Raw genomic sequence first — 27,933 nt, forward strand, 5'->3', positions numbered from 1 at the left:
TTGGGTGTGATGGGTAAATGGCTGAAGAACAGGAACAGCATTGGATGGGTGGTGGCTAGGTGAGGGTAGTAGTTGGCTATCAATGGGCGTGAAGGGTAAATGGCTGAAGAACAGGAACGGCATTGGATGGGTGGTGGCTAGGTGAGGGTACTAGTTGGCTATCAATGGGTGTGAAGGGTGAAATTGTCAAAGAACAGGAACGGCATTGGATGGGGTGGTTTAGGTTGGAGAAGTAGACGTTTGCCAATGGGTGTGAACAGTGGGCTCAATGGCTGAAGAACAGGTAGAGCGACGGATGATGGTGGTAGTGGTACACAGGTTTAGTGGTGAGTACTGTAATGTAGAAGGTGAATTGGGTTTCAGGATTCCATTAAGGAAACCAAAGTGCTTCCAAATGTAGGGGGGGGGGGGGGGGAATATCAGGAGATGGAAGAGCTGGTGTTGGGTGTAGCTTGCCAAACATCAGGAGAGGTGATGGTGGGCTGGACATCCTAGATGAGATGGAAAGATGATCTGAGGAGCTATAGTCCACAGTGTTGGCACACTAGAAGGTGGCTCTCCTGGTACTGGGTAATACCAGGAAATTATGTCTTTTGGCAGGCTACGGATGGCTCTCCTGGCACTGGGTAATCCTGTAAGTGATGGTTTTCGGCAGGCTGAAGGGTGGCTCTCCAGCAAGTGATGCCTGTTGTAGAGGGTGGATCTATGGGCTCTCTGGGTGGGGGTGCTGCGGTTAACACTGGGCACTGTGCTCTCTTGGGCGGGCTACATCCTTGTATCTCTTGTCCATTTGCTGCAGCCCACAGTGGGATTCTCTTGTAGGAAAGTTGTGAACTTGCTGTAGGCCTGGGAGAGTGGCTTAAGTGGGTGTGGCATGGTTGGTGTGCTTGCAGTGCCCAGCATAGCAGATGGGTCCTATTGGCATAGCGCTTGTTGCAGGTGGATGGCATGAGCTGGGTAGATAGGGGAACACGGCTGCGACCACACCCCAGTGAGAAGACATGACATCCAGACTTCTCATCCTCCTAACGGTAAGGATTCAGCATGCATGTCATTCCATGGATCATGTAGCCGGGATTTTCCCTCATCTGCACTCAGCCATTTTTTATTCTGTTAAACATTATTTTTTTATTTTTTTCCTAATCTTTTTGATCTGTTAAAGTATTTTGTATTACCTATCCTCACCCAGTTCTGTTATTCTAATATACACATCCTCCATTTCTGATGACTTGAGTGCCCTTCCCTCATCCTCTTACTTGTAGCTATACTTTTATATGCCGTCCCCTCCCTCCCTGAGTATAGATCCTGTTTGCGTCTTGCGTTCAGAAGCTCTGATTCACGCTTATGCAACCTGCTGTTAAGCCATGCAAACACTAGGGGCGATAGAGAGCTGGGCACCACTCTGGGTCATGCCCTTAAGAGGAAAGAGGAGCAGAAATGATAAAGTATTTGCTTTCCCAGGCTCAACTAGTAATTTAGATACGTCTATCGCTCACCGGTCACCATAGTCCTTGACATGTTTCAGTGGCTAGAGGAGTAAACATCTTTTTGTTTTTTATTACTGATGACAAAAACAAAATCAGATATTTTGCACACTGTCTGGTAGCATCTGTCCTTGAACTGAAGAACGTGGCATGACAGAACATTTTGCATGATGGTAGTACAGCCCTGCTGGTGCAACTCACGATGTTCTATTTTATCATAAACGGTACTGAAACTTTTTAGGTTGGCCATCTGTTTTTCTGTGGGACTGGGTGGTGTAGCTTGAAGTTACTGCAGGATACGACTATATGATGCTTTTCACCCTGAAATTTTAAAGTAACTGCTAGAATTTTCCTGCTAAAATTGTCCTAAATGTAAGTGACACTGCCATTTATTTTGTTGGAGTACCTACCTTTTGGGGTATAGCAAATGCATGTGTTATGTATATGCTGTTGAAAAAAATGGGACTTGCATTTTGATTCTTGGGCTCCTAAAAGAATTGGTGGACAAAAGACTAGTTCGCCTTTTTGTATTCTAATTTACTATGCAATAAAGGGGCCACACAAACACTCGATTCAATTTCTGTAGGCCAAGATAGGCTTCCCTAAAGCCTGGCTAGAAAACTTTCATTGTGCTCAGGATCTCTCAGTCTAGGGCAGGGATCCTCAAACTACGGCCCTCCAGCTGTTGCGGAACTACACATCCCATGAGGCATTGTAAAACTCTGACATTCACAGACGTGACTAGGCATGATGGGAATTGTAGTTCCTGAACAACTGGAGGGCCGTAGTTTGAAGACTCATGGTCTAGGGCAGGCGAGGGCAAACTCGGCCCTCCAGCTGTTTTGAAACTACAAGTCCCATGAGACATTGCAATACCCTGACAATCACAGGCATGACTCCTAGAGGCAGAGGCATGATGGGATTTGCAGTTTCACCACAGCTGGAGGGCCGAGATTGCTCACCCCTGGTCTAGGGTGTGAGATCCGTTGGACGCAATGTCCGCATGGAAGGCTCGTCCCCAGCATCAAAGGAACAAAGGTTTTCCTGCTGTCTTGCAACTGCACATGTGCAGCCGCTTCAGTGATGAGGGAAGAGCAGCAAACGACTTGCCTATGCGCGGTTGTATGTTCCTTAGATGCTGGTGCCGCGCCCAACATTTCTTGTGTCCTAAATATTTAAATTTTTTTTTTTTTTTATCAAAACATCTTTTTATTACTTTTATATACAAACAACATATTGAGGGGGAAGACATAAAAAAACACAACCCCCACCCTCTCAATACGAATATTTCTAATATGCGGCAGGCTTCAGGAAGCCTATCTTGGCCTACAGTAGTGTAATTTGAAGGAATGTGTGTGTGTGTGTGTGTGTGTGTGTGTGTGTGTATGTATATATATATATATATATATATATATATATATATATATATATATATATATATATATATATATATATATATATATATATATATATATATATATATAATTTCCCCCCACTGAAGACCATTTTATACAATAATGGTGTCCCTTGGTCTGCAAACTGGCGCCCGATGTGGCCCTTTGCATGATTTTTATCTGGCCCTTGATGCACTTCTTCATCCACCAACTCCAAAAAAGGCATTCCTTCCAATGAAACAAAGGTAGGTCACTATTCTTCCCACTGGCATCAAAGATGAGGCATTGTTTACTCGCAAAGGCACCAGCACATTTTCTATTCCCATTGGCCACAATCTAGCCCCCAAAAAGTATGAAGGAGAGCGAATTGGCCCTCTGTTTAGAAAGTTTGGAGACCCCTGCTTCATTGCATAGTAAATTTTATTACAATGGTGAATTAACCGTATACAGAAGATTTGACTTCATTTTTGTTCAGGGTTCTGTTCCCCAGGGAACAAGGTTTTATGTAGTACTTTGTCCCTTGTTCCTATTTGCTTTGTAAGCCTGTCTAGGAGGTTGTCAGGAGCGCCCACTTACCCCCACAGCGGTCCAACAATATAGCCATCAAGGAGATGGCTGTTTGATAACTAGCGCTGGTCTTGGCAAACACATCTGTATTCCTCTTGTCACCCTGTTGCGGGTAAGTGCTTGGAGCCAAGGCAAGCAGAGGTTATCAAGCAGCTGGCTATGTTGTCACAGCCAGTGATGAGGGGGTGGGCTCCCAGTCTGACCTCCATAGCTAGGCTTACGAAACATGTAGGTACATTGGTCAAGGATCGACATGTATCTTGTCCCCTGGGAAACGAAACACTGAAAAAATGGAGGTAGGCGTTTTTTTAGGGAGTGGCCTGCATCCATTTAAATGGCCTGGAAGGGTGAAAAGTTTAACAAATGTAACCTAAATCAGATTTATATGAAGCGAATACAGATTGGGCTTAGTAAATCAGAACGTTCTTCAAAATAACGGCCTCTCATTGTCTGTGCACTTGAAGACGCGAGATGAATTGGCTTTCCGGAATGTTGCTTCCTCCTTTCACAAAATGGCTGCCGTCATTGTAACTAGGCCTCAAGTTAGTCATCAATAAATTCCTACACGGCCTGGTTTCTGCGTACAGGAGATGAGTGACTCAGCTAAAACAAATCTTTATTTTTATGTGGTAGAACGGTCTCTTAGGCAAATAGGAGTGAGAGGAACATGTTTACAAAGGTGGCTTTCTAGGAAACTATGAAAAGAATTTCTGCTTTTTTCATGTACAATATTGCAGCTGGATTGTATTTTGCCATCTATCATGTCTGGTCAAAGTTTGCGGATGACATTTCTTTTTATTTCAAAGAAGTCCTAAAACTGGTAGGCAACCTTTTGGCACTTCGTCGAAACTGCGAATCGTATCGTGCCTATGGGAGTCGTTCCTGTGGATATCTGCCCTGCAGTGCCTATTGGAAGTTGTAATTCTACAACAGCTGGCGTGCTGAAGGTTGCCCCTATCTGTTCTAAAATATAATTTTATATATATATATAAGATTATATATATATATATATATATATATATATATATAATCTATCTCTCTTGTATAGCGCAACGCATGCGAACTGAATCTATATATATATATATATATATATATATATATATATATATATATATATATATATATATATATATATATATATATATATATATATATATAATAATCTAATAATCTAATAATATATAATAATAATCTATCTCTCTTGTATAGCGCAACGCATGCGAACTGAATCGCCTCTGGGCGCTTTTTCCAGCCAGTATCTGCTTGGCTGGTGCGGTCATTTTTACCCCGTAGGATCATGACACACTAGGGACACACAGTCATACATATATACTGGGCCATTTTGGACGAGATCGAATTTACCTACCAGCATGTCTTTGGGATGTGGGAGGAAACCAGAGTACCCGGAGGAAACCCACGCAGAAACAGGGAGAACATGCAAACTCCAGGCAGATGGTGTCGTGGTTGGGATTCGAACCAGCGAACCTTTTGCTGCTAGGCGAAAGTGCTACTCACTGCACCACTGTGCACTATATAATCAATGGAGGGACTGATGCCAGGTCACAGCGGGCTCAAACCAGAATTGTTTAAACATAAAGAAGCCTCGTAGCCGGGCAACTACTTCAGAAGGATGTTGGCAATGACTGCCCTCATTGTGACAGGTGTTGTTTAAAGATGAGCGTCAAGCCAATGCCTAGGTACACAGTGAAGATATATATATATATATATATATATATATAATATAATTTTTTATACCTGTGATGAAATGAGTTACAATTCTGTTCAGACATCCATGCCAGACTGCACACTGCCGTTAAACAATACAGCTTGATCACCAACCCAACCTGCCGATATGCCAGTGAAGTAGCCTCCCTCCATTCTGATCCTGTCAGTCTTCCAGTGTTGGGTCAGCAGCACTGCATATCCAGTAGAGCCTAATTGGTTTACAGCACTCAGTCTCATATTCTGACTTCTACTGTGTAGGGGACTATAGAAAACTTGATCTAATACATTATGGGTACTAGCTTTATACATATCCTTTATCACACTGCGTAGATGGCACTTCTTACACTTGCTTAGAGTGCAGCTTATGCCAGAGTTTGGTCAGGTCCGCAGCTTGGCATGGATTAGTCCTCCAAACTGTGATGGCAGCCATTTTGAGGAATGGATACTTTGTGTACAAGTTGGCAATATCTTCATGTCTCAAGAAAGCTAAAAGATTTTTATTTTTTCTCTCTGAAGGCACTTCTATATTAGCACTTGTATCTTTCTGAAGGTTTCTTCATTTACTGCACCCCCCACACACAGAGCTTTGGGCCTCGAGTTTCATAATTCTAGAGTGCTTTAATTGGCAGACAGTGGAATTTTTAGTAATACCTAGTTTAGAGTCCCCAAATCCTGACCAGTACAAATCCTCCTGGGTTAACAATGGCACATTTTGTAGCTTTAGGCTATGATGGGATATGCAATCTATGTCAATTGTAGCATGCCACAAGGCAAGAAGCATCCATGGCTTGTTTTTTTTAACCTTCTTGTAGTGTGCTTTCCAGATTATAGTACTGTACATATATTTCGTAACTAAAGCAGCTAGAGCATTTTGTTGGAAACATAATGTTATTCCTAGGTACATCTTAAAAAGTTTGTATTTAAAGTTTCATTAATTCTGTATTGGATTCTCTTCACTAGTACAGAGGATTACATTGCCTTCCTTTGGTCTCTTAAATATGCGATTGAAAGTGCAAAAATGCCTGTTGATCCTGACAGAAATCTCGACAGTTAAGTTATGATGCTGTCTGCCTGTACTGCATGCCACTGATTTTTACATTGTCCAGAGCTATGTTTTTAGGCTACAGAACACCCCTCACCTCCCCATGGAGCACAGGAGATAGGTGATAGGTGCTAGTTTGTAGTGCTGTCAAGTATGGTCCTATAGTCACAGTACAGCCGAAAAGTGTCACTGGGAATGATGAAAATGGTCAGCCTCCACATGGGCAGATTAACTGATGGGCTGGCTCTATTATGGGGGAAATGGTCAGCCTCCACCTGGGGAGAATCACTCATGGTCCCCTTCATTATGGGGAAAATGGTCAGCCTCCACCTGGGGAGAATCACTGATGGGCTGGCTCTATTATGGGGGAAATGGTCAGCCTCCACCTGGGGAGAATCACTGATGGTTGCCTTCATTATGGGGGAAATGGTCAGCCTCCACCTGGGGAGGCTGCTCACTGTGAAGGCTGCTTCCATTATGTAGACATGGCAGCCTTCAACTCTGGTGATGCACTGCCCAAACCAGTGCAATGGGCTAAATATCCAGTAGATTCCACAATTGCGGTTGTGCTTATTTGCCCAGACGCCGTCAGTTTGCCCAATTGTAGTTCATTTTTTACAAGGTTGTAAAAAAGCACAGTTGGTATTGGCTAATGGACAACCGGTGTCGACACGACTCGTTGATTCAATTAAACATTATCATATCGTATCAAAGTGCTGTCATTTGAACTACTTGTAGCATTACTTGCATGATAATTAAGTCATGTTCTGTTCTTTTTATTAATCTAGTAGGAAGTTTCAGCATAGCTTTTTCAAGTAGAACTAAAGGCAAAATGTTGTTCCTAAATTTGGGTACAGTGGTGAAGGGTTAGAACCAATGTCAGGTTTTTATTGCTGTCCATTGGAGTGTGCCTATGTTGTTTGCAGACACTGGCTTACATTCTTGCCCCCTTCTCTAGGTTGCTACCACCCCATTTCCATGTTGCTGAGATTCTGCCACAGCAGCCACTGACACTGTTACCTGGCCACCAGCATCCTAGCAACCAATAATGCTGTTTTATTGGTTGCTAGGATGCAGGTAGCTTGGCCGTACAGAGTCATTGGTGGTTATGATGCAGGCAGGTGCCACGTAGCATAACGACTAATTACGTTGTGTGACCCAGCCGCTGGTGTCCTAGCAACCAGCTTGGTAACAAGGCAGTGTTCGAGTATGGCCACTACATCACGGTGCTGGCCTCCGCACCAAGTCCTGCCTCGCTCTAATTGTCCTAAGTACCAGTTTCACTGGTAATGAAAGCGATGGCGAATACTAAGTTATTGTAAGGTTGTTTTGATCCTGTCTTCTCTGATCCTCACCATTCTACTGTCCCCAATCCATCTGCTGATGGAACAGAGCCCTGATTAGAAAAGGTATTAGTTTATATTTACTAAAAAAGTTGCATTTCCATGTTCTGTGTACTGTGGGAGACCAGATATAATGAATGCTGGGTCCTGGGTTTAGTAACTCTTTAAAGTTTCATTACAGATGTCCAGGTCACGTCTTGCTAAAAGGGTGTCTGGAGCTGGTGGCTAACACCTGAAGGCTTAGTTCAACTTTTAGAACATGTTTTAGGTTACACCCATATTTAGGGTTTAACATGAAACCTGGGCACTCTACCTAACCCTTCACTTTATAATGTTGCTGCACCCACACAGTGACATGGATCTGTGAATGGAAAGGCTAATGTCCCATATGCCACCACAAGTGACATCACCACACTTGAAGGCCATTGATTGCTTCCTCCAGCCCCAACGTTTTGCCCAAGGAGTTGTTGACCTTTTCATTGCGTCATTGTTGACCCTACAGCCATAGTGCTGTTTAGTGTCTGTTTGCGCTCTGATAGGAATGTTTTTGAACAAGATTTGTAGATAAAGGACAGGTCTTGTTGCCACTGGCAAGCTCTCCTTGATTCTTTCTGTATAGCCTGGTAAAATGAAGGCAGATAATAGGGCTAGCTGCAACAAAACCTTCTTCTTTTTTCAGACAGCTGTGCGCACGAAGGCCAAAGCAGCTCCAGAATAACAAGCGTTGAATTCATGAAAATATTTGCTGTTACCTGTGGCATGGTTCCCAGCGTAAAACTGCCCATAAGCAGCCGTGTGAAGTTGAAGTGGTTTACCGGTTTGCTTTTAAAGTGTACGTCAGGGGAAAGTGAAAAAAACCTTTGCAGTCCATGCACATTTTCCTTGTATCCCTTTAAATACAGGGAAATTGTGGCTACATTAATGTGGACTGACATTATAGCATTTTGGAGGATTGAGTGGTGTCAGCCCTGCCTAGTTGCCTTTTTTGGGTAGACTACGCAAACCTGTCCGCTTTAAGATCTCTACAACAAAGAGACCAATTGTTCTGTGGTCCAAGATGAGAACTAGGAGGGCCAATTGGAGTTACTGAGATAACGAGATGTGTGCACAAGATAGCTGTGGGTTTCTGACATTTTTGCACATATTAAACAGATATACTTTAAGCCCTGGTTCACACTGGGCTGCGGGAGTGAAGCCGTGCGAGTTCAGCTGAACTCGCACGATTTCACTCCCGCTGGCAGTCCCGATTTCGGCCGCGATTTAAGAGATATCTGTGCAGGTTTCTGCACAGATGTCTATGTAAATAGCGGCCCTAAATCGCAAAAAGTAGTACAGGAACTACTTTTTGAAATCGGTGCAGCGCCGCAGATGCGGCGTCGCACCGATTAGGACAGTGTCATTGCCGGCAAATGCCGCCGATTTGAGATGCGATTTCACAAGTGAAATCACATCTCAAATCGAAGCAAATCGTACCCAGCGTGAACCTGGGCTAAATGGTACATTTTTATAACAGACTAAAAAGGAGACAATGGAGTATGATGTTAAAATGTTACTAAACCCAGGACTCTGCATTCACTATATCTGGTCACCCACAGTACACAGAAATGCAATTTATTTTAGTAAATCTAAACTGTTAAATACCTTTTCTCATCAGTAATTATATCAGTCTTTTGACTTCTGCGTCTGGCCGAGCACTGGTTAAAGCTTGTAGGAGGAGTTTTCTTGCTCTTCTGATTGTCCTATGAGGTTGCAGCACCACTGACCCTCTGGAGAGTGCTGATTGGCCCGGTGCTGATCACATATGTGGTTTATATTTTTGTGCCTTAAAAGTTTAGTCAGGGGATCCATTGTTTTCTTCTGAATTTTCTTTTGGATGTGGCACCACATAGAGACATAGACCGATAATCTGTTTTCTGTGCTGATCACATGCACCCTCCCAAAAAGAAAAAAAATGGTAGCAATACACACCAAACTGAGCATGTGCAGAGTGCCTCCTATGACTCTGTTCTATCAGGCGACTGTTGGGGAACCGGGAAGAAGGGGAGGATCAGAGAAGACTGCATCAAACAACCTTTTTACACTATGCAGAGGATTAACCGCTTAAGTTCCACAGTGAGTATAACAAGCATGCTTTATAAACTGCATATACAGATGGATTTTACTGTTGTAGGTTTAGTAACACTTTAAGGTTTACTTATAAACCCCCCTCTTCTCTTTTTTTTTATAATTTTGCATTATGTTTTAGATCGATCTCAGAAAACTGAGCCCGTCGCAAACTATGTGCCGCTTTTGGGATTTAAACATTGCATAACCATTATATGCAACCCCATGAATTAACGTTGATGCATAGGAAGTTTCATGGTCTGCGACTTGAAACCTTTAGGCCTCATGCACACTGGACGTTTTTGGACGTTTTTACAGCAGCTGTTTTTGGCAGTAGACGTTTTTTTCTACAGTCAATAAACTCTCCATGTTATCCTATGTGTTCATACACACATAGGCTGTTATCAGCAGTTTTGGGTAGTGGCATTTGAGTAGTAAAAAAAAAAAAAAAAAACTTGTGGGTTCTGAGAGACGTTTTTCCAGCTGTAAAAACGCTCCAACGCTGATAAACGAAAAAAAAAGTTGAAAAACTCACTGCTAAGCTACTGGCGTTTTTATAACGTTATTTTAACGTCCAGTGTGCATGAGGCCTTATTGTTGATGGTCTTGCAGTTCACATTCAGAAAAGTAAATCTGATATTTTTACTTGGTTGGAGAGCCTCCCTGATGATGGCGTTACACTGTGCAATGTCTTGAGTGGATCCACCATCAACTATATAGTACAAGGACATTATTTAGGTTTATCCTCATAGTTTTAGGAGAGCTAAAGGAGATTGTACAGTGTATGGTTAAAGGAGTTGTAAAGGTTTATTATTTTTATTTTTTAAATAACAAACATGTCATACTTGCCTCCACTGTGCAGCTCGTTTTGCACAGAGTGACCCCCCAATCCTCGTCTTCTGGGGTCCCTCGGGGGCTGTCTCGGCTCCTCCCCCGCAAGAGCTAACCCGCCTCTGGGACACTTACGGGGGCACTCCCGTGATAGTCGGCGGCCCCACTCCCTGGTGTGCTGCGTCATTGATTTTGATTGAAAGCAGTGGGAGCCAATGGCTGCGCTGCTATCAATCATCCAATGAAGAGCCGAGAAGCCAGAGCATAGGATGCATTAAGGTGAAAAAAAGTGAAGCTTTACAACCCCTTTTAAAGCGGACTATATACTGATTTTATTTATTTTTTCTTTCTTTCAGATATATGAGGAAAAATATATATTTTTCTATCCATATTATACAGTGCGGATGGACAAATCTGCAGGGCCAGCTATTATATTCTGAAATGAGAGGAATACAAATTTCAGAAAAGTGAAGTGGTTGATGTAGAAGTGAACGCTTACATTGGTGGCCAGTCAGTATAGGGAGGAAATTCCCCCTAGCAGCCTCAGAAGGGACCTTAAATGAAAGCGACTGATCTAGAAACTCTCAAATAGAATACTGCCCCTTCTGGACAAACAAAATAAGAAGGGGGCGGAGTCACGCCTGACTCGCTGCAAATGTTTGCTGGAGCTCCTGACCTGTGTAATCTGTTATCGTTTTATTAGTATTGTAATTTAGTGTACGTCGTCTTTAACGATTTCTAAATAATGTGTTAAACAAAATCAATCAAGGTAATCATTTGTGTTGGGGACTTTATTCCTTGGTGATATAAAATACAAGAAATCTATTTTCGTTCTGATAAATCCTATTCGTTCCTATATGATCCTATTCCTGCTGAGAACTGCCACTAGCGGGATTCAGATTTTCAGGCCAGGATTTTTATTTATTTATTTTTCTTTAGTGTTTGAAGGGTTAGAACCTCTGCCTGGGTTTTTCTATGTCCTGTTGAAGAAATAGACGCCAAAATAAACGTTTCTTTCTGTAGAGTAGAAGCGCTGGTAATACAGTTTAATATCTGTGTGGCTCCATTGGGGAGGTTCTTCTCGCTTCCATTTGCAGTTCTATGTTGTGGCCAGTACAAGAAGTGAGGGGAAATATTCCCAATGGGTGCAGTCAATACTAGGCTCTCTTGTTAAAGAAAAACTCTGCTGGACAATCTAGCTAATTCAACTCTTCCAGGATCACCGTTCCTTGTTATTCCCCCCCCCCCTCCCCAAGCACTTAGTGGTACATTCTGCCTGTCCCTCTATCACTACAGGACACAGTAGTGGAGCAAAGGGTCAACGGATCAAACCACTGAGGGCAGCAGGGGACCAGGCAATCGACGCCTGATGATCTGGCCATCACACAAAGAAATTAGGGCACGTTGGAGCAGAAATGAAGATTTGAAGTCGTGTAGCTTGCACAGCTGAAAACCACAACATCGTCGGCTGTATAGATGCCGGAACGTTCTGTATTAAATATTTTTTTAGCATTTGCTCTGTGCTGTATTTTATCAGCCGTGTCAGGCGGAGGAGAGACTGATGGATGTACTGCTCAGTTACTAGATGGAAAATCATCTGTGAATTGGAGCGTGTATTTCTGCGGAATGGCGACTTTATCTTGGCCACCTTCATTTCTGTTAAATCCCTACAGAGATATCGGAAAGTGTTTCTGGTAGCTCTTTTTCCGTAATGTAAGTTATTCATCAGGTTTATTGGTCTTTTATGAACCCATTTAATATCTGATATATCCGTATAGAAGGTTAGAAAGTATCAACTTGTAAAAACGTGTCCAGCTTTAGTTAATAAATCGACACAAAGTACAATGACTGTGTGAAAAGGGGCTTCAATCCCTGGCAGCTAATTGGCTTTCAGTTTGCTGTGATGGGTTAATGGTTGATATGATTGGTTGGTATAGGTTACTGCAGATTGTTCTTTAGGCTGTTTAAAAATAGGAGATATAATCATGGAAACTGGATGGAATAAGCCGAAGTCGCCTACGTTGCCATATTGCTATGCTGGATAATGCCATGGTTTTCATAAAAAAAAAATACCTATTTAATTTTTTTTTATTTTTTTAAATGCAGCTTGTGGGAGTACCTTTTCTTCCCCCTTCCCCCTTATTCCTTTTTTTTTTTTCACCTCCTGTGTAAGGGGGAGGGAGAGCCAATAGGAGTAAACAATCGAATTGAGAAGAGAGCAGGGGGATGACCCCCATTGGTTTCCCCACTATCTGCTAACATCTTCCAGCAGTCGGCTTCTGAGTACTGATCCTCAGCGAATTGGCCCGCAGTTCGGACTTTGGACATGCCTGCTGTAGGTACTGTGAATATCTCCTTAAACTTGCACTGTTTAGGAGATATTCAGAGTGCATGCAGCTGACGATCTCATTGGTGCATGCGCTCTGAAGGTCTGGCTTACAGTTTTGGAGCCTGTGCTACATGCATGGGAGTAATGGCATTGCGGCTCTGGCCAATCACATAGCCAGAGCTCACGAACACTGAAGGAAGACATGTTGGTGGTGACTTTACAGTGCTGGAGGGCTTTGTTCCAAGGTGAGTATTTCATAATGTGCTAGCACATGATGCATACTAGCATATTATGCCATCGCCTTGTAGGTTTTGTTTTTTATCTGTGGCTTACAACTGCTTAAAACCTGCCAGTAACACTTCCTGTAGTACGGTAACATTAGGACGGGGCTATAACCTAGCATGCACGATTGCCCCCAGACCAGGCAGCTTGCTATGGGGGCACTCAGCAGGGGGGAGGGGTTAGGAGCACCAGCAGGGGACCTAAGAGGAGGATCAGGGCTGCTTTGTGCAAAACTATTGCACAAAGCAGGCACGTATGACATGTTTATTGGTAAAAAAAATAATCGGAACCTTTTACAAACGCTTTAGGAATCAAAGGAGCTGGGTGGAAAATTGTGGGCTGAACAATGACTGAATCTAATCTGGTATTCAAGCAGCTGCAGATGGTGTTCCTGTCTTAGCAAAAATGGGGGGTAATTGGGCTGGATAAGAAGGAAATCTAAGTGCGTATAGCTAGTCTTGGACTGTACTCTCCTGTGTCAAGGCTCTTAACGCTGCCTGAGCACAGCAGCTAAGTTAGGCGGCAGTCAGGCCCCTGTAAATGTGCGGCCTTAGGCAACCGCCTAGTTTGCCTTATTAAAGAGCCGCCTCTGGGTATGGGCTGAAAGCTGGAGAACATGTCTGCAAGAGCCCACATTTCACCCGTGAGCTACTGATTGCACATGCAATTTTTTTATTTTTTTTTTAAATAAATGGAGCCACATGAAAAACTGCCTAAACCGTTTAGGTGTTCAGGTAGCTGAGGTTGTCATGGCTGTCTGAGTACAAGTCGGAAGAGGAGATTCTGCCATCTATGCTGTTTAGTTCAGATGGGAGAATCGTTTTTATTTGATTTCCATGAGATGTGTATGACCAGCCTTGGCTACCAAGTGTAGCAAATAAATTTTTTATCAACGATGTACCGGTAGTTATACATCAACTACCTGTTTACTTTATATGGTAGAGCAATAATTGGGCTCTGCAATGTCATTGGTGATGTAACATCAGAGCGGCTGATCTGTCTAATCCTGTGACTGTGACTCATTCTATGACGTTCACATTGCTAAGCTCGCAGAGTAACAAATTAGGTCAGGGGTGAAAGCCGCTATTGAAATTCCTCGCAGCTCTTTCTGTGAACCTTTTCCCTTATTTGTCACCAGTCACTGAGCACTTATGATGGGCAAACGCTCCAATTCTGTCCAAGGTATTTGTTCAACTGGATGGGATCTGTTTATGTGACATAAAAGAAGCACTTCGAATTGCGTTTAAATATGCAGGGTAAAACGCATTTTTTATTTTTTTTGGAGGCTCAGCGGTAAATGAAGCTTGTCTCGCGCAATGTGCTGCTCCTCTGGGTTCATGATGAGCCATTGTACTGTGCAGTTATATCCAACATATAGACTTGCTCCACCTTACTCCTAGACTGTAAGGCTGGTCATAGATGATTGTGTTTTTTTTTTTGGGCTGATCGAGAAAAAAAAAGACGGCGTGACTGATCTACATATGTTTTTCGACATTCGTGATCGACAGAAGTCGATCATTACGCCAATTTCTGTCCAGCGGGAACTGCAATATGTAAAAACAATTATAACCGTAATTATAGTTGAGTAAGGCTACTGCCCGCTCGGACCTGAGCGGAGTACTGACAACTTCTTGGTAATGTTGGATCAAGTTGTAGCGCCTTTAATATTGCACAAGATCAGGGCCCGCCAGTCTGTAATTTAACATGGTTGTAAACCTCTGACTTGATGTATGAACAAAGCATATCCTATAGTGTGTACTTGTCTCAATTTAAAAGCACGAAGTGTAACTTCTGTCTGCTGCTTTGTTCCATGTTTAAAAATGGTGACGGGGAGGGACCTTCAGCTGATTGACGGCCTCAGCTCTGTTCCTGTGTGCTGTGTAAAGGGGGGTGTTTACTAAAATATGACATAGTGTTGATTGTATTCAAAAACTAAAGTTTTGCCTTAAAATGAGACCAGGCTAATACAAACTAGGCCTAAACTAGCTCCCCCTCTTCTAAATCGTATACTAACTACCCTTCCAAAGGAAGCTGCTTATATTTGCCTGGTTACATGATCTCCCCAGAGTCCGGCTTCATGGGAGAGGAGAGGGCAGCAACAATGGCTGCAATGCCTGGACCAGAGCGCTCTGACAATAAGTATAGGCATCTTCCCTCTACAGGGTAGTGGGAATAGGATTGGTAAGTGGGAGCAGTTTTAAGCACACCCTCCTGCCTGATCCAAGGGCAGGTGGATCAATCTTTTGTTGCCGGAAATTCCGACAGCAAAAGTCCGATGGAGCATACACACGGTCGGAAATTCCGACCAAAAGCTTACATCGGACTTTTCTTGTCGGAATTTTCGATCGTGTGTACGCGGCATAAGTGTTATTAAACCCGGACCCCGCATTCACTATATCTGGTCTCCCACAGTACACTGAACATGGAAATGTGATTATTTTAGTATTTAGTAAATATAAACTGCTAAATACTGTTTTGTTATCAGTGGTATACATTCTTGTGACTTCGATCGGTGTTTGGATTGAGCCTGTAGGGGGAGTTTTCATTCTCTGCCTGTCCTATGAGGCTGCAGGACCCCTGACCCTCTGGACAGTGCTGATTGGCCCTGTGCTTATCGCATACTCTCTGGTAATGCACTCCAAACTGAGCATGTGCCAGAGTGACTGCCAAGGTTGTCTTACCTGGAGATGGATTGGGGACAGTGGAACTAGAGAAGCATCAGAGAAGATGGGTTCCACAGCTGCTTTACCACAGTTGAGGAGATTCCTCCATCTATGCTCAGCATTCCTTATGGGGAATTGATGGATTTTTCGCTCAGCCCTAAATTCTACGTTTGTATTGCTAGCCTTGAAGAATATTTTTTTTTTTTTTTCCCCCATCTTGTGTCACACGGCTCATTTAGACCAATCGCCTCAGTCGGGACACAGGCTGCAATAATTAACCCGGTAGACACTTGGACTTTGGTTTCTGAATTCTCCAAAATGGGGAAAACTGGAGGAAGTGTCGGACTACAAGGGCGCTCACCGGGTGAGGGGGGAGGTGCTGGAGCATGTTAGATGGTACTCCCTAAATTCGGGTGTAATATGCTTCAAAGGTGAATTTAGCTCTTGTAGCTCTAAAATGCTCAACAAGTCAAATCTCATTCTTTTCAATGGATCCTGTTCACATCTGAGCGTTCTGTCATCTGAAGCAAAACGCCTGTCGCTCAAAGTACAGGAGCCTGTTTTTGGCAGATTACAAGTGTTTTTTGGCCCCATAGACTTCAATAGAAATGCCTGACTTGAGCGTTTTATGTGCGTTTTCTGCTCCCCCCCCCCCCCCAATTTCCTCTCCCTAGTGCTTTTCTATTGGCTAAACAAAAATGCCTGGAGCTGTAAAACGCTTGTAATGCGCTTCTAAAACACTATAAAAAAGTTTGTAAAAAGCTTAAAAAAAAATAAAATAACCACGGGTAAATCGATACGCTCAGGTGTGAATGGAGCATTAAATTGGAGCTATTTGCTACATACACGGTGTAAATTGTTTAACCTGCTAAAGGATTTAGAACTCTGTTCAGCTGCTCTTCAGATTATTTCAACCCGCCCAACAGCATATCCTGGTCTCTGATTTCCCTTTTCTCTACTTTAGATAAAGCAATATCATTTTTCTCAAGGTCCCACAATTTCAAATGCTTTCTTCTCCAAAAATGTGTCGATTGTGTGGTCTAAACAGGGCAGTTTTGGATATCCAAATTCATATTTTTAGTCCTAGTAAACGGCTTTGCTATCCTCTCCATCGCTAAGCACTGTCCCTGGCCACTGACCTATGCAGAGAGCGGTGACGCACGACTCTTACTGGAAACTCACAAATGGCTTTGAGGTTCAGGCTGGGATTGGCGGCCTGACTTCAGCTTCATTACATTGCGCAAGAACCAAGCGCCTAATATTTTTCCGAGTCTCGGGGGGGGGGGGGGGGGGGCAGACTAGCGGAGCAGATTTTGTACACCAATTTTGCATCAGTGAGCTGCATATAAACTGAAGTTTTTTGTATTTGGCAGCAGTTTCTGCAATTGTTGATAAAGGAAAGGGTTGCTGTAAAAGCCCCAGTGTTGTGCCCATTTAAATATAGTTGGCAATTCACACTGAACACTTACCTTTTTTTTTTTTTTTTTTTTCTACATGAGGATTAAAAAAAAAAAAAAAAATTGCCACAAACTTAGACAATTGTTCCTGGACGGTACAAAGTGAATTTATTATTTTGACTGACTTATATTTTTTGTTTCCGTCTACCCTGATCTGGCCATTTCCCTGCAAAGGGAAGAGTAACTCGGCGGCCTGGTTCACAGTGCGATTTCAGGTGCAACTTAAGTTGCACAGAATTGCATGACGATGGAAATCGCAATATTCTCTCTATGGTGCCTGCTCACATCAATGCAGCATGGTGCACTTTTGGAAAGAGGGTCTGAGCTACTTTGGTGCAATTTCAGCGAGATTTTGGCCAGATAGACTGCAACGGAAACTCACTTAAAATGCATGTATATGAATTTTTGCCAGTAAAGTCTTTTCCCTACCAAAAATGCAGTAGTATCAAAAACACGTCAAATGCAAAGTTTCACTACATCATTGCACAGAAATTTGGATCCAATTGTGGTTGCACTTGTGTGAACCTAACTCTTCCAAATACTTAAACTAGTCTTAAATTTTATAATGTCGAAAACAGGGAAATTGAGGAATCCCGAAACGTAAAGAAAAGGCTAAAAAACAAAGCGGCATTAAAAGAGAAGTCCAGCCAAAGCTCATTTGGCTGGGCTTCTCCTAAGGGCCACATGAGTGTTAGGCCCCGTACACACGGTCGGACCAAACCAATGAGACTGGCCCGTCGGACCGTTTTCATCGGTTCACCTCTGAAGTGGCCGTACGGCCTGATATGTGTACACACCATCAGTCCAAAATCTGATCGGGTCAGAACGCGGTGATGTCAAACACACGACGTGCTGAATAAAACGAAGTTCAATGCTTCCAAGCATGCGTCGACTTGATTCTGAGCATGCGCGGGTTTTGAACCGATGCTTTTCTGTACTATCCATCGGTTTGGTACGATGGGGCAGCGGTCCATCGGTTCGGTTTTGAAGCATGTTTAGAAATTTTGGACCGAAGGAAACCAGACCGATAGCCTATACACGCGGTCAGTTTGGTCCGATGAGAATGAACCGAAGTTCATTTTCATTCTCATCGGACCAAACCGACCGTGTGTACGGGGCCTAATTCGTTTTAAACTCCTGTGACCCGTTTTCAGCAGATGTCAGACTGAAGTCCACGCTCTGCTGACATCACCAAGATCAGTCCAGGCACCGCATCATCCCGACAATGGGAGTCTGGATCTGCCAGGTGCCTGGACTGATACCCATCTCGGCGCCTAAGTGAGCTGCTGAGAGACTGAGATGGCTGCTCTCCGCCCCTCCACAACTCGGCGCTCCAATGAACGTGGAGGAGCAGAGAGCTGCTGATTTGACAGTCAGCAGCTCTCTGCTCGGGGAGCTGCGAGAACCAAGCCATCGGCAGTGTTCAATCACTCGGTTCTCAGTGTAGAAGCGCCAGGGGACAGATGCAGCAGCAGCAGCATCAGACTGAGGTAAAACTGAAAAAAAATCCCATGCTTCTTTTAAAGTGGTTGTAAACGTTAATCTTGTACCTATAGGTAAGCCTACAATAAGGCTTACCTATAGGTAATGTAAATATCTCCTAAATGTGCTCCGTTTAGGAGTTATTTACTATATATGGAGCCAATGACATCACAGGCGCATGCATGCTGAAGGAATGGCCACCCAGCGGTTTACAACCGCTTTACAATGTTGCCTCCCTATTGCCCTGCATACATTTTTTTTTATAAATCTTGATGCAAATCCCATGCAGTCAAGCTCCTCTTTGTAATGGGCTGACAACAGGGCTGAATCGCATAGCGCAGTGATGTCACCTGCCGGCATCCATAACCTTTTTTAGGTGTTTTCGGCAGAGAAGAAAGTTTGTCCATCGCTTGTGCAAAAACAATTTGGAGTCAGAGGCCACATAGAAAAAGTTAAAGGTAATTACAAATAAATCTATTCTAAAATGTATGCAGGGCAATAGGGAAGCAACTTTTTTAAAGCTGCTTGTTTTTTAGCCTTTCCTTCTACTTTAAATCTCCCTCTAGATTTGGCCAATAAAGTGTTTTGCCTAAACTTCCCGCATTCATCGATGGCTACTGCGGTAGAAGACTCTACTGCAGATTTTGAATAGTGAGCCTGTGTCGGCATCTAAATGGGTTAATGGTTGGGAGGGAGATTGTCCCTGGAAAAGATTACGGAGAGGTGGAGCTGCTGGCTGGAACAAAGTGTATACGCCACCAAGGGGCCGTCAGCCGGGTTGGAATTTCTATCATATGTACTAGGCATGTGTGGAATGTTTGGTATCCCAGCCCCTGTCCGAGCAGCGCACGTAACTGGCAATCTGGCGCTTGTGATCAGCACTTTAGCAGATGTATCCCGGTAAGAAGGTGTCAGGAGAAACATTAGCAAGTGTTTTTAGTGTGATCTTGCTCCAGTATTTTTAGGATAAGGGCCTTGTGTGCAATAGAATCCAGCAATGTGCACACCGGAGTGACCCATTCGTATCCCTTCTTTGTGCCTCCAGATTATTTGCTGTGTTTAATATTGTGCTTTATGCAGTCATTTTGAGATGAGATTGGTTTTCTGATGCGTAACCCTTGTTAATGTGATCCTATTATATAAAACGATTCACTTTTCTCAAATTATGCGTTGCATGAATTAATTAAACTCCTGATCCCTAAGGCATACAAACCGCGAGATCTCTCCATGCAGAGACCCGCAGACCCAAATACCTTGGTGAAATGTCAGTCCTCCTTCAGCAGGATCACAATCATTCTGCTGCTATTGAAAATTAAAAGATAGATGTCGCTTGGTTGAGCGTGGTGGGAACAAATTATTTCATTTTCTGTTTTTTTTAAGATGATTGTTGAGGCATTGGAACTAAACCATGGCCAGCCTCCAAACATTGTAAAAGCAATCTGGATCTCCGCTATCCTAATCTCTGCCACCCCATCCCTTTAAAATGAGAAAGGCGTTTATATTATACTATAAACTACATTCTTTATCTTGTTTTGGGTCACTCCCTGTTGCTGTCCCTGTACATAACTGTTCTCTCCTAGCTGCAAATCTATAATGGTCTCTGAATCAATGTGATCTGAACTTTTATTGCTTTGATTACATTTTTTTTTTTCGTTTCTTGTAACTTTCAGCGTTTGGTCATGTTGGACTTTTGTTGTAATACCGCTGGATGGCTTTTTTTTTTCTTGTGTTGGATATAAGGAAGGTTTAGAACATCTGTCTGGTTTTCCTGCTGTCTCTCCATTTGGGAGATCTCCACTTAGTGTCCTGGTGAAAGGGAGGTAATGGGACAGAGGCAGAGACCAGTTCTTGTCAATGCGTTTTGCAGAGACACGAAGAAAGTGGAAATCTTTACATAGGGGGATCACATCTGGCAGTAAAAAAGTGGAAATACTCCAACTTTTCACTATTTCCCAACTCCAAAAGAATTTTGGGTGAAGATTGGTGCTTCATTGCCCAAAATATAAAGGCCAACTACACCAATATTTAGAATTTTCAGTTTTATCTTGTCAAGTTGAAACACGCATTCTCATATCTTTGCTGGAATTGCCCTCACAGCCTGGCCATTATGAAGTTAAATAATGACCTACTCCAGGGGTCTCCAAAATGTTCAAACAAAGGGCCAGTTTATTGTCCTTCAGAATTTAGGCGGGCCGGATTGTGGCCAGTGGGCGCAGAAAATGTCCCGGGCCCAGCATCAGTGAGAATAAATATGGCCTCGGGTTGGTGGTCAGTAGGAGGAGTAAAGCCCCCCTATCAGTAGGAGGAATCGTATCCCATCAGTGGAAGGAATAGTGCCCCCTTGTTGGTGTCCATGGGAGGAATAGTGTCTCATATCGGTGGGAGGGATAGTGCCCCAAGGGCCCGATAAAGGCTAGCAAAGGGCCACAGTTTGGAGACCCCTGACCTACTCTATCCAATGGATTCCCATTCCCCTTGGTACAAACTAAATTTGGAATCCAGCTGAATTTACATTTTACTAGCCTTTTGTGAGGTAGGGGCAACACAAAATATTTCTGGAAATCTCATCATTGGGAACTCTGCAGATTACCTTTTAGAGAATTTACAGATCTGGCCATATTCCACACAAATTGACCATAAAGGAATAGTATAATAATAACTTTAAATGCATTTTCCCAAAATAAAGGAGTGGGAAAAGTTCCCTTTTTGTTACAAATCTTTATTTTTCCCCCGCCCCGTCTCTGAACTGTATCCAATGGCTCATACTGAAGACATATACATTTCCCTAGCTATCACGCCTAATTTTCCATATCTACGTAGACACTGGAATTTTTGTTTGGATTTCTAAAGGATCAATGCTGATATTTTTGCTTTGGATGGAAGCTAGGGAACTGAATGGGCCACAGATTACGTCTAACTCAGACTTCTGCTGTAGGATGTTGTGATCTCTGCTATAACTATTCTTTGAAGTGTAAAATGCATGTCGTCTCCAACAGGGAGAGTAAGACCCTTCCATATTGGTTGCACAAGTTGATGAAACCTGGGAACATGGGTACCTAGATCTTGCACTTCAGCACCTGAGAGATCTAGGAAAATTGGTAATTGGGGCAACCAGGCATGATTGGGCTTATTCAAGAATCTGACTAATTGGTGGTAAATTCTTACCATTGTTCAGTTTTGCTTATGAAATATGTAGACTTTGCTTAATTTGGTTTTATTGACTTTGTGTCTGACTTTTCTGCTTGCCTCAGGAGGCATCTAAGGTATGACAGGTGCTGCCCTGTCTGATCTTGTGTACAACCAACCAGGGAAGCTGTAACATAATATCCAAGCTATATCCCAACCCTCGTCCCAAAATCTTACCTGAAGCATCTTCTGTGCTCCTCCCGGAACCTCCTGCTCTCATCCAATATTTCTGCAGCACCTCTCCTGTTCTCTGGCACTGCCTTCCCCAACAGTACCTCTCCTGTTCTCTGGCACTGCCTTCCCCAACAGTACCTCTCCTGTTCTCTGGCACTGCCTTCCCCAACAGCACCTCTCCTGTTCTCTAGCACTGCCTTCCCCAACAGCACCTCTCCTGTTCTCTGGCACTGCCTTCCCCAACAGCACCTCTCCTGTTCTCTGGCACTGCCTTCCCCAACAGCACCTCTCCTGTTCTCTGGCACTGCCTTCCCCAACAGTATCTCTCCTGTTCTCTGGCACTGCCTTCCCCAAACTGTCTTGCTATCTCCTACTCTGTCCACCTTTTGGGTGATCCCTGAATTCTCTTCAGGGTAGCCTATCCTGCCTCTACCTAAAAACTGTACTTTTACTTTCTATCCGTTTGTCCCACAGGTATTACCCCCTTGTATCGCTCACCCCAGCCTTATAAATTGTCAGCTCTCACAAATTGTCTTAATTGTCATTTTGTTTATATGGGTGCTGTATTGAATCTGCATGTAAAAATTATGTAAATAATTGCCTTGAACTATCTGACTTGATTCCTAATCATAGCCTGTGTCTTTTTGTTTTTTTCCACAGGGAACGGCACATCTTTCTGGCTCACCAGCAGCAGTTCTTCAGTGGCAAGCTTTATGTTCCTGCTCTGTGCTAAAGCTGCCAGTTGAAGAACTGTTGAAGTTGGCTATTGTTCACCTTGAAAACCCAAAGTCATCAGAGAAGACATGACCTATTGACTGATCCATATGTGTTACGACGAGTGGGATTTCTGCAAAGCGGGATCTGTGTCTTCAATACATAGCCATTCGTTATCATTTCTGGTGGATATTGGAGCGTTTTGGCCACCAATGGTTTTATAGATCTTTCAAGGCTGTGCTGGTGGGACTTTTACCTCCTAAGTTTCCAGATCTGCGTACCTAACCTCTTCAAGGCACAGTCGTCTTGATACATTTTTACAGGAAACCTATACAAGACTGCCTTTGCTGGCCCCTCCTGAAAATGCTTGTTGCATGACTGTCAGTGAAATTGTTTCCCGAGTCTATGACCTGTAACATTGATGCAGCTTTGGTCTTCTGACGCTTGCTGCATATTTGTTTAAATTACTTGGGTAGTTTGGATGTCAGTCAACTAGTGGTTTCTGAATGTGGTCAGCAATGGCATCCTCCATATTTTGCTCATGCTGTGTGTGTTTGTTTTTATTTTTATTTTTTTTAAATAAATAAAATGTGTATATGTCAAGCTTTTTATTTACTTTTTAAGTCTTATAGATATGAAATATTGCTTATGACTAGTCATATTTTCTAGGCTGTCCTTAAAGTAAATCTTTCACCAGAGAAATATGTGGACTGATATTGCTGATGGCCTTTTAAAATGTCAGCTTGGCTGTTGACCCTCTGACTTTAATTTTTTGAGTTACTGGCTCAGAACCAATATGTATATTGGGAAAGTCAGAAGTCTTTAGCTGCATACTTGTTAGCTGGGGGGTTAGCGTGTCAGCCAGTCAGAAGCTAGCTTATGCAGCATGTCATTTCCTGAAACAAAGAAGGAGGCTGCCATTGCTGACTTCTTCTCTAACCCAGCACAAGTATACCAATAGTTGTCCTGGACTTCAATCCGAGTCACTGACCTAAAATAACGGTGTCCTAGGATTGATATTTAAGTCAATTGGTTAGCATGACAAATGGCATTCTCAGAAAAACCTCAAAGGCAGGCCTTCGAGTTTCTCTCAGTGATGGTTTACTTTAACTGCTTTACTAGAAAAGTCAGCTGCTTACAGGGTTCAATAGCTCAATGTGAAATTTATACACAGCTGAATGATCAGAGGAATGACTTCTCTGTCCAAACTTTAGAGACTGCCAGTCTGGAAGGTGTGTGTGTGTGTGTGTGTGTGTGTGTGTGTATATATATATATATGTATATATGTATGTATGTATGTATGTGTGTGTATATATGTATGTGTGTGTATATATGAGTGTGTATATATGTATATATGTAATGTGTGTGTGTATATATGTATGTATGTGTGTGTATATATGTATGTGTGTGTGTGTGTGTATATATGTATATATTTTATTTATGAAAACCAATAGTGCTTGTGAATCCTCTGCTACAGATGTCATCTGTAATAAATGGTTGTTTGTAAAATAAAGACTTGATATACAATAAGTATTAAAGTTCATTATATTAAGAAACGGACCCCAAGCTATTATGCCTTTTTTTTTTTTTTTTTTTCCTTTCCTCACCTAAGAAAGTATGCTGATCAGGTGTTCAAGGGCAGCTCTTATTATATTGGCACAAGCCTACAAAAATTCTATGTTGGGAATGCAGTATTAGGAGTGGTAACATCTAGAGAGTAGGAACTGATGTGTTTTTTGCTCCTGGAGTTAGAGGTATAAATGAAATCTGTAGGTACCTCAACTTTAAAGATTTGTATTTAGTGAAAAAGATGTACTATGACTGCAAGCATTCACAGCGAACCTTACTAAAAATAGCTTTCTAGCTAGAGGTTTTCAGCAGCATGAAATCCTGGAAAGCATAGTGCCTATGTTTAACTCTCTAGCATTTTGACCTGGAAAAAGCTTTAATCCCGAGACGATTTTGTTAGCTAGGTTTCCAGCTCTGCATTTATTTTTTTTGACTCGCAACAGGCTTTCCTCAAAGTGGCTGAGGGAAGAATCCTTTTTTGCACATGGCAACCACCACTTCTGCACAGTAACCAATGAGCTTCCAGGTTTTATTACCAGGCTTAATTGAACAAGCTGGGGTTTGAAGCTCATTGGTTTCTATGCAGAAGTGAGCCTGATTTTGTGCTTTCCAGCTCTAGTAAATAAACACCATTGTGTACTTAAAAGTGGGGTATGCCTGTCAGACAAGCAGCACCAGGAAATTCCTCCATCCATGTTATTTAGCATGGATATGGGAATCTATGGAATTCTCTGGTTCAGCCAACTGGGCTGAACAAGGGAAAAAACTTTTGTGAATGGATACCTTCAGGCAGCATTTTTATGAATTGGTTTGTACTTTTAAAATGGTTTCTCCAGTCATCACTTTCAAGATGCAAATCATACTCTCACTTGAACAACCTATTTTTTATATACCACTCACTCTCATTTACATAAAGAATGATTAGTCTTATGATTAACGTTTCATAGAAAACATGACACTTTTTTACAAGCTCTTTGTTATGTTGGTTAATATATTTGCTTTTACAAGGTGAAAAGTAATAACACCCCCACATAGATTAGATTGCTTCTGCTGGACCTTCCACAGCTTTTCTTGTGATGAGGACTGTGGCCATCATTCAGATAAGGCAGTCTGAGCGTCGGGTACTTCATGCACCAGTGTTGATCTGATGACTCAGTACAGCTGAGCTCTCAGGTCTTCGAAGCATTTACCTACTTATCAATTCACTGTAATTTTCCCTGCAGGGAAAAAAAAAATAACATGAACATTTCCAGAAGATGTAATGTATACAATTTATTGTGCATTTACATATATCAGGACTATTCTCTGAGCTCCTTATTATTGGACTATGCATTACAGCTTGGCTAACCCTTCCAAAAATAATTGACCATCATTATAGCTATTAATGTGCTAGAACAAGGTACACTATGCCTTTAACCTCCCTGGCGGTATGATTCTGTCTGGAATTACGTACCAAAAGCAGTACAATTATTTTGCAAGGAAATTTGGCGTTTTATACTGCAGCCTTGTAATTCTTAGGAATAACTCATTTAAATCTGACCAAACAAAAGTCTAGTAGGCATCCCGGGTATGATTTTTTTTAAAAACTAAATTATAATATAATTATAACATAATATAATTATAATAAAAATTATTCAATAATGTAATCGACTCAATCACTGAAATCTGCTCAGTTGCAGAATTGTCGCTGTCATTACTTTATTTTTTTATGACGAATTTCCCCACAAATCGCTATCGCACAATTCTGCAAGTGATTCTAATTTATTATTGCTGTTTTCTAGCTGCTCTAAAACCATTTTTGACATAAAGGGACACTTTTGGTTGCTATGGACAATCTACAGTTTGCAGAGAGAAAGAATGTTTTTATTATATAAAAGTACATGTAGGACATTGGGCAGACCACTAGAGACAAGGGGGTGTATATTTTTTTTACATAAGTACTGTAATCTATAAGATTACAGTATACTGTATGTATTGTGTTTGTTTACTTTTTTTAATTTGGCGCTCCGTTCTCCGCCCCCGTGCATCGTAACGTCGCAGGGAACGGAGATCGGCGGCACACGGGGACACTGTGAATCTAGCGAGCACCTGCTCGCTCACACAGCGGGGGTGCATCGCTGGATCCAGGGACAGTAACTTGTCTGTGGATTCAGCGAGCAGATGCGCCGCTGCATACTCTGCACATCTACCCCGAGCGTGACTCATGGATACCGATCCTAGCATGAAAAAAACCACCCCGAGTCACGCTGGGGGATACCGACAGGGAGGTTAATAGCAGCCGGTCTCACTACATAACAGCCACTCGTTATCCCTTACCGCAAAAGAAGACTGGAAGATCATTTGGCTCCCTCCAATGTCCTCAGATACCTACCTTTCATACTGCATTATATTAACCCTTTTCTGAAATGGGTAGAATTGCTTACTAATATGAATATTCATTGGGCAAGGACAAAGTGGCATCTATGAAAGCTGGTTGGTAAATGTATTACAAAGTGGCCCTACACCTAAACGGGTTTCTTTAAAGAGACACTGTTGCCAGACCATTAATTCCAGGGGTGCCCAACCAGTGGCCACAGAGCCCTCTGATGTGGCCCGTGACTGCCTGCTCTGGGATGACAGGTTGGTAACCTGCCATACCAGAACATTAGTGTTGTGAATGAAACTGGCGGTCGAGAAAGCAAGTGGCTGCGGAGCAGAGCCGCATCATAAGCCAATGCTCCCTATATAGTGCCAACTCCTGTAACAGGCAGAGTTATACCCAATGTACTCTGCCTGGGACAGCAACAGCTGGTGATACCTGAATGAAAGACTTTTATTAAAGGTACGTTTATTACTAAAAATCATAGTGTGTATATATTGGCATATCTGTTCTGCAGTGGTTACTGGGCTGCTTTCAAACTGATCCGCAGGTGCAGTGCACCTGCACTGAGCCATAGATGGCTGTTATTACCTGTGGGTTTGGTGTGCTTTCAGAAAGCACCACACCTGCAGGATATAATAGATGTCTATTGCAAAGTGCAGCTAATCTGCAGGAAATCACAGGTGCACTGCACCCTCAGTGTGGGCAAACCACAGCAGTGAGAAAGCAGTCTTAGGCCCCTTTTGATGCAATTAGTCTGACCCAATTGGACCCTTCATTCACCTCTATGGAGCAGTGGATGTAAACAGATTTGTGGGTGTTAACTAAACTGATTCTGTTCCTTTAAAGCATGTTATACTGCAAAGCGCTTGTGCTTTGTCATTTGGCCCTCTGTATACCCTAAAAAACCTGGCTGATCCTGCCTGGTTATACCCTCCCCCCTGTAAACAGACCACCATAATCATGGTGGCTGAGCCCCTGATACTGTGGTCTATTTGCATGATTCCGTCAGCTCTCCCTGTCTGTGTCCTCTGTCTTCCCTCCCCTGCTCGTACCTGGGCCGGCCCCCTCACCCATCATAAATCTTCTTTTATTCCCTCTGTATCATTAGACCATCTCTCCCTGCGCCTGTGTAATATAAAAACTCCCCCGACCTGTACCTGTATAAACGGCTCCAGGTGCCCAGCTGATCGTCGGCGCTCTCTCCTAGCTGACGTCTGCAAGACGGC

At 42.8% G+C, this 27,933-nt stretch overlaps 2 protein-coding genes across 4 annotated transcripts in view; one reads left to right on the top strand and one right to left on the bottom strand.

Moving 5' to 3' along the window:
- The first annotated feature begins 408 nt into the window (after positions 1-408).
- LOC120927598 lies at positions 409-23,343 on the top strand. Of its 2 annotated transcripts, none has more exons than XR_005747100.1 (2): positions 409-1,031; positions 22,723-23,343. XR_005747100.1 is itself a non-coding variant. In XM_040338379.1 (2 exons), exons 1-2 carry the CDS (start codon positions 19,384-19,386, stop codon positions 22,867-22,869), a joined length of 366 nt encoding a protein of 121 aa, XP_040194313.1. In that variant the 5' UTR covers positions 18,854-19,383; the 3' UTR covers positions 22,870-23,343. The 2 variants fall into 2 exon arrangements, 1 of the variants encoding a protein (XP_040194313.1); XM_040338379.1 differs by lacking the exon at positions 409-1,031 and adding an exon at positions 18,854-19,602.
- Positions 23,344-25,304: 1,961 nt separating this feature from the next.
- LOC120927600 (apoptosis-inducing factor 3-like) overlaps positions 25,305-27,933 on the bottom strand; it is a 150,771-nt gene continuing 148,142 nt past the window's right edge. For both annotated transcript variants that reach the window (XM_040338380.1, XM_040338381.1), the window contains exon 19: positions 25,305-25,562. In XM_040338380.1, coding sequence (XP_040194314.1) covers positions 25,532-25,562 — 31 coding nt within the window. In that variant the 3' untranslated portion in view covers positions 25,305-25,531. The remainder of the gene's footprint in view (positions 25,563-27,933) is intronic.

Source organism: Rana temporaria, chromosome 2 (assembly GCF_905171775.1).
Source record: "Rana temporaria chromosome 2, aRanTem1.1, whole genome shotgun sequence".
In the NCBI taxonomy this organism is placed as follows: domain Eukaryota; kingdom Metazoa; phylum Chordata; class Amphibia; order Anura; family Ranidae; genus Rana; species Rana temporaria.